The sequence below is a fragment of the Chlorocebus sabaeus genome, chromosome 22 (genome assembly GCF_047675955.1).
Source record: "Chlorocebus sabaeus isolate Y175 chromosome 22, mChlSab1.0.hap1, whole genome shotgun sequence".
NCBI classification, from domain to species: domain Eukaryota; kingdom Metazoa; phylum Chordata; class Mammalia; order Primates; family Cercopithecidae; genus Chlorocebus; species Chlorocebus sabaeus.
The window spans coordinates 51,793,246-51,805,410 of record NC_132925.1 but is presented as its reverse complement, the minus strand read 5'-3'; the positions used below and the strand labels follow the sequence as shown (position 1 = coordinate 51,805,410).

Here is a 12,165-nt window from a genome sequence, read left to right as displayed (position 1 = left end):
AGAAAACATGAGCATAAGGAAAATTTGTTTTAAAGTGTACATTGTGACTCTCTGGTCCATATCTGAATGAGTATGAAAATGAATATTTCTACCCGCCACCCCTCCAAGAGACTATGTGTGTGTGCATTCTGGGGAGGGGCTTACCTAGTCCAAAGTAGATGCCAACAGTTTCCAGGGAGGCAAAGGTGAGCAGGCCGACCCCAAGAGACATGAACCAGTCTGGAAGGGCAGTGAGGGAGGGAATGGTCAGCCTCTAGGTCTTGACGCCCCTGCCCCCTGCACCCCCCCCATGCCATTCCCCTGGTGCATTCCCCAGGGCACCTCCCCTCACCTGCGTAATAGTGATAACACACCAGCAAGGCCCCGATGGCAAAGCACAGGAGGACGAAATGGAAAAACTCATCTGTGAAGGCAGGGATGGGGAATCAATATCTGCTGCTTTCTCTCTTTTTTTTGGGCAGAGGAGACAAGGTCTTGCTCTGTCACCCAGGGTGGAGTACAGTTGTGTGATCATAGCTCATTGCAACCTTCAAGTCCTAGGCTTAAGCAATTCTCCTGCTTCAGCCTCACAAGTAGCGAGGCCTACAGGTGCATGCCATCATACCCAGAGAATTTTTAAATTTTCAGTAGAGACAAGGTCTCGCTATGTTGCCCAGGCTGGTCTTGAACTCCCGGCCTCAAGCAATTTCTCTCATCTCGGCCTCCCAAAGTATTGGGATTACAGCTGTGAGCCAGCAGGTCTGGCCTTTTTTTTTTTTTTTTTTTTTAAATTACAAAAAGTCTCTGTGTTGAGAACCATGGTCTTTCCTCTTGCCCTCCCCTTCCTCCTAGAAGTCCCATGGATTCCAGGCCTGGAGCGGGGAGGTTACTCCCATTTTCACTGCTCCTTTCCCAGAGTCTGGTCTAATCTAACCCTACAACTCTCTCAGCTCAGCTGACCTCCAGCTCCCCATCCTGACCACAAGGCCTGGAAGGCATTTACCATCCTAGAGACTGTGCATAGCAGAAAGAGCAGAGGACCAGGGCTCAAGCTCAGGCCACGCCACTCACGAGCTGTAAGGCCACTCACCAGCCTGGAACCTCAGTTTTCATATCCGCAAAATGGGAACCATTGTCCCACCCTGTTGAGTTGATTCTGAGCTGAGTAATATGTAAACTGCAGGGCATACGACAGAGGTGGGTAATGATTGCTACTGTGCTATTTCACCCCTAGAATCCAGCCAGACAGGAAAAAGCAGGTCTGCTACACCAAGTTCCTTACCATCTTTCTTTATATTCTGTCTGCTTAAATGAGAGGCCTCCACTTCTCCTTAGGAACAAGAGAGAGATGAGTGTTTAACTCTGAAGCAGGACGGCAGGTGGGATTTTCTCTTCCCTACCTCATTGAAAATTAATATCCTGGGTACTTCTTCCTGGGTCAGAGGGCACTCACTGCAGGACCAGTCAAGCAAAACTGTGAAGATGGGGGTGCTGTCCTTGGAACCCCCACTGACTTCCTCCTCCTTCCTCAGGCCTGCGTCCACCTTCCGTTCCATTTCCCCTGCACTGGAGATCCCCCTTCTGAATCATAGTGACATTGGCTGGCAACAGTCCCTGCTGGGACTAACCCACCCTCTCAGGCTGTCTGAAGTCCCAACCCATCGTCTGGAATCAACACCCACTCTGGCTGTCCTATTTGACTTTGTGTATTTACCACTTGCTGGGTCAGAGCCTCTCCTTCGGAGTCCTGGAAACGAGAAACTCAACATTAGTGCCCAACCCTGCTTGGGGTGCCTTAACAGCTGCCTCCACCCTGGGGAAGGCTATAGGTGACCTAAAAAAAAGTCCCCATGGAATTCTGCAGCCCCCCCCAAGGATCCTCCTTTCTATTGATGGCTGGTTGGTTGTAATCTCCTTGGGTCTTGCTGGGACAGCTTTCCAAGCTCCCTGGGCTCCCTGCTTCATGCCACAGCTGGCCCAGCCCGCTTGATGAGCCTAGGCTCAGTGGACCTGGGGCTCCTGTTTCTCACAGTCAGATACCCCAACAGGAGCTGGCTGTCTTAGGGGAGAGGTGATGCCTAGACCTGGCTCAACACCAGCACCAACGACCTCTCTCCCCTAACTGGACACTCACCTGATTCCCCAGAGGGTACCACCTCTCCTGGAGCATCTGCACAGAAAGGAAATCAGTGATCATATACCCATGATCCTCTGGGGAGGGAGAAGTCATGCTTCAGGAAAGGTGGATCCTGCTTTCCACTTAACCTGGAGTGTGCCAGGTGGGGAATGGAGCCGGCTGGAGGGTTCCTGTTCCAACTAAAGGGGCAGCCACCACCCACCAGCCACAGAAAGCTGCTGTAGGAATGCCTGCCCACTCTTACAGGTCTGTCAATTTCCCCAGAGAAGCCAGGTTTTCAGTTAAACTTCCTAATTATAAAAAAGTTTGGGCCGGGTGCGGTGACTCACGCCTGTAATCCCAACACTTTGGGAGGCCGAGGTGGGCAGATCACAAGGTCAAGAGATTGAGACCATTCTGGCTAACATGGTGAAACCCCGTCTCTACTAAAAATACAAAAATTAGCTGGGCATGGTAGCACGTGCCTATAGTCCCAGCTACTTGGGAGGCTGAGGCAGGAGAATCGCTCAAACCCAGGAGGCAGAGGTTGCAGTGAGCTGAGATCACACCATTGCACTCCGGCCTGGCGACAGAGTGAGACTCTGTCTCAAAAAAAAAAAAAAAAAAAAAGTTTGGCAACTCTCAAATCAAAATGCCATTGCTTGTGAGACATGATATTATTTTATGTACTACCATGTAAGAAAAGCCCTTGACAGTTATAACTGTAAGTTGCTAGTGATTTTCTTTTTTTTTTGAGATGAAGTCTCGCTCTGTCCCCCAGGCTGGAGTGCAGTGGCGCGATCTCCGCTCACTGCAAGCTCTGCCTCCCAGGTTCACACCATTCTCCTGCCTCACCCTCCTGAGTTGCTGGGACTGCAGACGCCCGCCACCACGCCTGGCTAATTTTTTTGTATTTTTAGTACAGATGGGGTTTCACCGTGTTAGCCAGGATGGTCTTGATCTCCTGACTTCGTGATCTGCCCGCCTCGGCCTCCCAAAGTGCTGGGATTACAGGCGTGAGCCACTGCGCCCAGCTGCCAGTGATTTTTTGAAATAGAGATAGGGTCTTGCTATGTTGTCCAGGCTGGTCTTGAACTCCTGAGCTCAAGCAATCCTCCCACCTTGGCCTCCCAAAGTGCTGGGATTATAGTCATGAACTACCATGCCTAACTTTGCCAGTGATTTTTAAGATGCATCTTGATTTCAGAAATATTCAAATGTGAAAAAAATGTGGTGTAGAATTGATGAAATATATTTACATTCATAATTTTATTTTAAAAATTTATTTATTTAGAGACAGGTTCTCTCTCTGTCATCCAGGTTGCAGGACAATGGCACAATCATGACTCACTGCAGTCTCCAACGCTTGGGCTGAAGCACTCTTCCTGCCTCAGCCTCCCAAGTAGCTGGGATTACAGGTGCGAGCCATAGTGTCTGGCTCTCACAACCATAATTATATATATGTATAATTTATATATATTTATATATTATATAATTTGTATAAATTATCGATTATATATTTATAATATTTATTTATTTATTTATTTGAGACAGAGTCTCACTTTGCTGCCCAGGCTGGAGTACAGTGGCATGATCTCAGCTCACTGCAACCTCTGCCTCCCAGGTTCAAGCAATTCTCCTGCCTCAGGCTCCTGAGTAGCTGGGATTAAGGGTGCCACCACATCTGGCTAATTTTTGTATTTTTAGTAGAGACGGGGTTTTACCATGTTGGCCAGGTTGGTCTTGAACTCCTAACCTCAAGTGATCCACCTGCCTCAGCCTCCCAAAGTGCTGGGATTACAGGCGTGAGCCACAGCGCCTGGCCACACAGTCATAATTCTAAAAAAGCATTCTGGGCCTGGCGCGGTGGCTCATGCCTGTAATCCCAGCACTTTGGGAGGCTGAGGCGGGAGGATCACGAGGTCAGGAGATCGAGACCATCCTGGTGAACACGGTGAAACCCCGTCTCTACTGAAAACACAAATAAATTAGCCGGGCGTGGTGGCGGCCGTCTGTAGTCCCAGTCACTTGGGAGGATGAGGCAGGAGAATGGCATGAACCCAGGAGGCGGAGCATGCAGTGAGCCAAGATCACACCACTGCACTCCAGCCTGGGTGACAGAGCAAGACTGTGTCTCAAAATAAATAAATAAATAAAGCGTTCTAGGCCGGGTGCGGTGACTCACACCTGTAATCCCAGAACTTTGGGAGGCCGAGGCGGGTGGATCATAAGGTCAGGAGATCGAGACCAACCTGGCTAACACAGTGAAACTCCATCTCTACTAAAAACACAGGGGGAAAAAAAAAAAAAAAAAAAAAAAGCATTCTGTGTTTCTGTGTGGGCCGGGCACGATGGTTCACACTTGTAATCCCAGCACTTTGGAAGGTCAAGGCGGATAGATCACTTGAATCCAGGAGTTCAAGACCAGCCTGGGAAATATGGTAAAATCCTGTCTCTACCAAAAATACAAAAATTAGCTGGGCATGGTGGCGCATGCATGTAGTCCCAGCTTCTCAGGAGGCTAACGTAGGAGAATCGCTTGAGCCCGGGAGATGGAGGTTGCAGTGAGCTGAGATGGCACCACTGCACTCCAGCCTGAGCAAAGGAGTGAGACCGCATCTCAAAAAAACCAAAATATAAAATAAAAAAAAACCTACCCCTACCCTGACCCCCCAAAAGCCATTCTGTGAGCCAGATAAAAGTCATCTGCCCACATGGGCCACCCATTTGCACATGCCTGCTCCAGGCTATCCAGATGCAGGTGATGACACCTGCTGCCTTTTACCCATAGAACTCTGGACTAGACAGGCAACTCCAAGCTCATGCCATCTTGCTGGCTTCTAGACCTACGAGGGTCTGAGCATGTGGGAGCCAAGCTGGCTTGTACACCTCAATCCTTCGCTCCCGCCCTGACTGTTGAGCCACTTGTCTGGGCTGCCAAGGGTGAGTTGAGTCCTATAGACCTGAGCTGCCACCTCTGCATTAATCCAGTCCTGGGTGTCCTTCCCACACCATTCACCATGTGCTTCTTGGTGCCTGTTCTAGTTCCCTGGTGACCTTGCTCCTAGCCTGTCATCTTCTTTCCCTTAAGGGCAGACAGGCACTTGTATGATCTTCCTACCATCAGGCCCCGACTTCTGTACCTTTCCTGTCCCTCAGGGCAGCCCCAGGACATGAACACCACAAGGGGCACTTAGCATGTGACAATAGGCACTCAGCACACTGAACGCCATCTGCAAAGTGACCAGAGGGGCCAATACGGAGAGTGCAGAGAGCATATCAAGGACAACATGAAATGAGACTTAAGCAATGTAATTTACCAAGCACCTCCAATGTCTAGGGGAAAGAAGTAATTCATGAATACGTGACTGTATCTACATTTTCTACAGTGAATATGAATTACTTAATGAGAAAAATATTTTAAAATACATATGAACATAAAGGTTTATCTTATTTTACACCCAGTGAAACCTTTCTTAAATTACTTGAGTAATTAAAAACATTTTTCTAAACCAGATTATACTTGTTTCTGTAACAAAAAATAAAGAAAGAAAGAAAAGAAAGATGCCTGTAATTCTAGCACTTTGGGAGGCCAAGGCGGGAGGATCACTTGAGCTCAGTAGTTCGAGACCAGCCTGGGCAACATGGCAAAACTCTGTCTCTACTAAAAAATACAAAAAATTAGCTGAGTGTGGTGGCACACACCTGTAGTCCCAGCTACCTGGGAGACTGAGATGGGAGGATCACCTGGGCCCAGGAGGTTGAGGCTGTAGTGAGTCATGATCACACCACCGCATTGCAGCCTGGACAACAGAGTGAGACCGTGTCGCAAAAAAACACAAAAAACAAAAGACAAAAACAAAAACCCACAAGACAGATGACCCAGAGGCAATACACTGATTGTATTTGTTACATAACAAATGAAATCTTTTCTTTAGCATATACATAAGTGTTTTCCACTGTTTTACTTAGGTTATTGCCAGGCATTAGGAGACGATGTAGATTTCAGAAATATTGGATTAAACACAGATATTAAAGCTTTCTTATCTAGTAGTGTGCATTTGTCATATTCTTTGGCAAAAGAGTTCATTCTACAAGTTCTTTTTTTTTCTTTTTTTGTTTCTCATTCTACAAGTTCTATCGCATCCTAGTGCTACCAACCAAAGCGCCATATTATTTACGCCTCCTCACTGTAGTAATCAGGGTATTAGAAATAATTATTCTGTAAAATGGGTATTGTGGAGATCAGATCCTTAATTTTTCCTTGTGTGCTGAAACAGCCCAGTATTCCAAGAGAGGGGTTACCGATCATGTCCCATTCTACTCGTTTAGGAGCTGAGGCCCAGAAAAGTGGGTGACTGTTCATGGTCACCCCATAAGTCAAGGTTATAGCTCAGACGAAAACGCAGGATTGGCTGGGCGCGGTGGCTCACGCCTGTAATCCCAGCACTTCGGGAGGCCGAGGTGGGCAGATCACAAGGTCAGGAGATCAAGACCATCCTGGCCAACATAGTGAAACCCCGTCTCTACTAAAAATACAAAAAATTAGCTGGGTGTGGTGGTGTGTACCTGTGGTCGCACCTACTGGGGAGGCTGAGGCAGGAGAATCACTTGAATTCAGGAGGTGGAAGTTGCAGTGAGCTGAGATCACACCACTGCACTCCAGCCTGGGTGACAGAGTGAGACTCCGTCTCAAAACAAACCAAGACCCCAGAAAATGCAGGATTTCCTCAAGACAATCTCATGCCCACCTCCCCACCTGCCAATGTCATAACCACCCAACTGGCCACATCTCCTGTATTTGGGTGGGACTTTTCAGCTCATGAATCACCCTCATGACCTTGTTTCTGCCCAACAAAGCCCTCTTTTCCTTCGTCTAATTGTTTTCTCCAAAGCCACTGGGCAACTGATTACCTCCATAGAGCTGAAGCTCATCCTTCAAAACGTCAGGCTCCCCATGCCCAGGACCTGGATGGAGACAAACCCCTTAGTCAGCACTCCCAAACACAGTGACCCAGGCCACTTCCATCTCCCATGGCTTTGAAGCTTAAGAAGTACCAGAGTCCGGCCGGGCGCGGTGGCTCAATCCTGTAATCCCAGCACTATGGGAGGCCGAGACGGGCGGATCACGAGGTCAGGAGATCGAGACCATCCTGGCTAACACGGTGAAACCCCCTCTCTACTAAAAAATACAAAAAACTAGCCGGGTGAGGTGCCGGGCGCCTGTAGTCCCAGCTACTCGGGAGGCTGAGGCAGGAGAATGGCGTAAACCCGGGAGGCAGAGCTTGCAGTGAGCTGAGATCCGGCCACTGCACTCCAGCCTGGGTGACAGAACAAGACTCCGTCTCAAAAAAAAAACAAAAAAAATAAGTACCAGAGTCCTTGTGCTGGAGGTGAGGTGGGGGGTGGTCTTCAAGAGGCAAGGCAGCACAAGTACCTTCCCTTTGCCCTCTCTGATGCCCCCAGAACTTCCAGAGGTGACCACATTCAGAAAGCACTCAAGACCTAAGAGGACTTGGACCTTGCTCAGGGTTAATAGTGGGTATATATTGGGCACTAGCATGCACCAACACTGTACTGTGATTTATATTTAATACTTCATTTGCTCCTCACAGACATCCTATGAAGAAGGTATTAGTACCTACCCCACCCATTATACAGATAAGGACACTGAGGCTCAAACAGTTACATTATTTTCCCAAAGTCATATAGCCAGCAAGTGGCAACTCTACTAGGTCTGTTGCCAAAGCCTGCGTTCCTAATCATGTTTATATCCAGAAAGAGAACCCAGGGCTCAGCTCTAGCCTCATGGGCAGCATTTATTAAACACCTTCTGTGTGACAGGTTCTGTACTAGGCAATAATTCAGCCCTTTTCCCAGTGGTCTTTCCTTCCTGTGAAATTTGTTGTTTATTTCTTTTGCAAAAATTATTTCCTGGTTGTAAAAATAAAATATGCTCTGCCAGGCGTGGTGGCTTACCCCTGTAATCCCAGCACTTTGGGAGGCCGAGGTGGGTGGATCACTTGAGTCCAGGAGTTGGAGACCAGCCTGAGCAACATGGTAAAACCCCATCTCTACTAAAAATATAAAATTAGCCAGGCATGGTGGCACATGCCTGTAATCCTAGCCTCCTACTTGGGAGGCTGAGGCAGGAGAATTGCTTGAACCCAGGAGGTGGAGGTTATGGTGACCCAAGATCGCGCCATTGCACTCCAGCCTGGGCAACAAGAGTGAAACCCTGTCTCCAAAAAATAAATAAATAAAAAATAAAACATGCTCATTGTAAATTATTTATAGTATAGGACAGTTCAAAAAAGGGAAAATAAAAATCACTTATAATTCCACCATCCTGAGATAACCACTATTAACATTTTGGTATTTTTCCTTCCAGTTTTGATTATAACCATATGTCTGAATTTTTATAAAGTATATACGAAATCAAATGAATTCTATGATTTGGCATCTTTCCTTTTCGGTTCAGCGATAGATGAAGAGCAGAGCTGTCACCAGGATAGGGTGTAGCATCCTTTATTCTGCTGCTGTCAGGCTATTTCCTATTTTATCCTGCCGTAAACAATGCTGTGAAGAACATCACACAGGTAGGTTCAGTCCCACTGAGAAACTCAACAGTGAGTGAGTAGGCAAAAGAAAAATGGTAAGGCCTATTGCCTACCGGGTGAGCCGTTCCCATGGGGGTGTCCAGCCCCCAGGCTCCGTCGACGTTTTCTGGTTGCTCTGGGGTGCTGGTCTTCATCGCTGCTCTCTGCGGGGAACAAACACAAGCTGGAGGAGAAGCTCAGCCTGGACTGAGCTGGGAATGCGTTCATTCTGGTGGCCATTCTCAGAATTTAGTTTATGCGAAGAGTGTGGTTTGGTGGGAGGAACTCTGATTTGGGGACTGGAGATAGGAGACCTGCCACTCACTTTCTGTGTGACTTTGGACAAATCCCTTAATATTTCTGTTGATTTCATGTCTACATAATATTTCTGCTGCTGCCTTGCCTACTTTATAAGACTTCCATGAAGATAAGACAAGGTCCCATGAGGCGTCACAGTACTGAGATGGCTTCCATCCCACCAAGTGCAGGGGCTGTGTCATCTCTGTTTCCCCACCCATCACACTGGCTCTGGATGTTTGCTGTGTCTCCCACCCGCCGGAATATCCTTCCTGTTTGTCTGTGTTATTGAGAAGCTTAAGCTGATGTCACACCTCCTATAGAAAGCCTTTGCCAACTGCCCCAGCTCACACTGGTCTTGCCTTTCCCTGCTGGGGTTTCTATAGCACGAACTGTTTGTCCTTGACTCAGTGGACATGAAGGCCAGTGGTCTCATGATGTGCCTCTCTCCAAACATTTCATCTCCTGAAGGACATGACCTGGGTTCTTCACCCTGCAAGGGTGCCCAGCTGCGAACAGGAGCTTGATCAAGACTTGAAAATGGTTGTCATGTGTGCTCTTTGGCCAGTCAGCATTCCAAGAATTCAGGTCTACGAGTTTCTGGCTCCAGGTCCAAAAGATTCCTTTATCCCAAGACAGGACCATGGGACCTCCTGGTCAGTCATGGGCAATTTAAAAAATTCCAGGAAACCAAATTAATTGTGCTTAAACATCAGTGCATCTGTGATCTCAACTGGATAAGGAGGAAGAGGGATTGGGAAGCTCAACAAAATCACAACAGTGGTGTTTATCTCAGAAGAGAGGATTTTGACTTCTATTCTCTTCTATATTTCACAAATATTCATCAGTGCAAAAAATGACCTTTTATTGCTAAAAAGATAATGCATGTTGCAAAATAAAGAAATACAGAAAATAAAGTAAAAGTTATTCCAATTTTCTTTCTTTTTTTTTTTTTTATTTGAGACAGAGTTTCTCTCTTGTTGCCCAGGCTGGAGTGCAATGGCGCGATCTCAGCTCACTGCAACTTCCACCTCCCAGGTTCAAGCGATTCTCCTGCCTCGGCCTCCCTAGTAGCTGGGATTACAGGCGCCCACCACCACGCCCGGCTAATTTTGTACTTTTAGTAGAGACAGGGCTTCTCTATGTTGGTCAGGCTAGTCTTGAACTCCTGACCTCAGGTTATCCACCTGCCTCGGCCTCCCAAAGTGCTGGGATTACAGGCATGAGCCACCGCGCCTGGCTTTTTTTTTTTTTTTTTTTTGAGACGGAGTTTTGCTCTTGTTGCCCAGGCCGGAGTGCAGTGGCACGATCTCGGCTCACTGCAACCTCCGCCTCCCAGGTACAACGATTCTCCTGTCTCAGCCTCCCAAGTAGCTCAGATTACAGGCATGTGCCACCACGCCTGGCAAATTTTTTTTTTTTTTTTTTTTAAACTAGAGACAAGGTTTCACCATATTAGTCAGGCTGGTTGTGAATTCCTGACCTCAGGTGATCCACCCACCTCGGCCTCCCAAAGTGCTGGAATTACAGGTGTGCACCACCACAGCTGGCAATTACTCTAAATTTTATCCACTAGAGACAATTGCCATCAATGTGTGAATAAACATTGTTTTAGCTTTTTCTGTGATATATTCATAATACAATTTTTTTTGGAGACAGGGTCTTACTCTGTCACCAAGGCTGAAGTGCAGTGGTACAATCAGGGCTCACTGTAGCCTTGACCTCCCAGGCTCAAGTGATCTTCACACCCCAGCCTCCTGAATAGCTGGGATTACAGGTATGTGCCACCATCCCCAGCTAATTTTTTGTATTTTAGTAGAGATGGGGTTTCGCTATGTTGCCCATGCTGGTCTCGAACTCCTGGACTCAACTGATCCACCCACCTTAGCCTCCCAAAGTGCTGGAATTACAGGCGTGAGCCACCCTGTCCAGCCTAATACAATTTTTTTAAATAAAAGATATTATTGAATATATGCTGTTTAAAATGAAGACTATTTTTTGTATATGCTCTCTGATTTAGTTACTTAAAAAATTACCCAAACTGCAGAACTGTGAGCTAAATGCACCTTTTTTCTTTTTCTTTTTCTTTTTTTTTGAAACGGAGTCTCACTCTGTCACCCAGGCTGGAGTGCAATGGCACGATCTTGGCTCACTGCAACCTCTGCCTCCCAGCTTCAGTGATTCTCCTGCCTCAGCCTCCCGAGTAACTGGGATTACAGGCGCCCACCACCACACTTGACTAATTTTTGTATTTTTAGTAGAGAAAGGGTTTCACCATGTTGGCCACGCTGGTCTTGAACTCCTAACCTCAGGTGATCTGCTTGCCTTGGCCTCCCAAAGTGCTGGAATTGCAGGAGTGAGCCACTGCGCCCAGCCTCTTTTCTTTATAAATAAATAATAAAAAAAAAGTTAACCATGGCAGAAAGACTCACTGTTCGGCTGGGCATGGTGGCTCACGCCTATAATCCTAGCACTTTGGGAGGCCAAGGCAGGTGGATCACGAGGTCAGCACTTCAAGACCAGCCTGGCCAAGATGGTGAAACCCCATCTCTACTAAAAATATACAAAAAAATTAGCGTGCGCCTGTAATCCCAGTTACTCTGGAGGCTGAGGCAAAGAACTGCTTAAACCTGAAGGGGCGGAGGTTGCAGTGAGCTGAGATCGCGCCACTGCACTCCAACCTAGGTGACAGAGGGCGAGACTCTGTCTCAAAAAAAAAAAAAAAGACTCACTATTCTTTGCTAGTGTTCCTAGTACCCATGACAAAGACTGGCACAAATTTGGTGCTCAGTAAATATTTGTTAAATAAATGTAAGGAATACACTAATACGTTTTGGGTGGTTATCTCTGGGTAATGGAGCAAAGGGTGATTTATTTTCTCATATTTCTGTTTCCCTATATACTCTATATTTTCTATAAAGTACCTGTGTGTAATCTTTTACAGTTGAAAATAAAACTTCATCTAAAAATAACTAGATTAAAACAGGTATGTGGGCCGGGCGCGGTGGCTCACGCCTGTAATCCCAGTACTTTGAGAGGCTGAGGCGGGCGGATCACGAGGTCAGGAGATCGAGACCATCCTGGCTAACACGGTGAAACCCTGTCTCTATTAAAAGTACAAAAAATTAGACGGGCGTAGTGGCTCGTGCCTGTAGTCCCAGCTCCTTGGGAGGC

The 12,165-nt window shown here is 47.1% G+C and overlaps 1 protein-coding gene across 10 annotated transcripts in view; it reads right to left on the bottom strand.

Annotated features, from left to right (window-relative positions):
* The window catches only part of TMEM40 (transmembrane protein 40), a 32,157-nt gene that overhangs the window by 1,481 nt on the left and 18,511 nt on the right, over window positions 1-12,165 (bottom strand). For 6 of the 10 annotated variants that reach the window (XM_007985275.3, XM_007985276.3, XM_073009833.1 and 3 more), the window contains 6 exons: window positions 7,010-7,063; window positions 2,114-2,149; window positions 1,694-1,726; window positions 1,262-1,309; window positions 332-403; window positions 145-219 (listed from right to left, as the gene is read on the bottom strand). In XM_007985275.3, the coding sequence (XP_007983466.2) occupies window positions 145-219; window positions 332-403; window positions 1,262-1,309; window positions 1,694-1,726; window positions 2,114-2,149; window positions 7,010-7,063 (318 nt within the window). Of the gene's footprint in view, window positions 1-144; window positions 220-331; window positions 404-1,261; window positions 1,310-1,693; window positions 1,727-2,113; window positions 2,150-7,009; window positions 7,064-8,768; window positions 8,859-12,165 lie in introns of all 10 variants that reach the window. The other 4 variants (XM_073009831.1, XM_007985270.3, XM_073009832.1 and 1 more) reach the window with 1 other exon arrangement.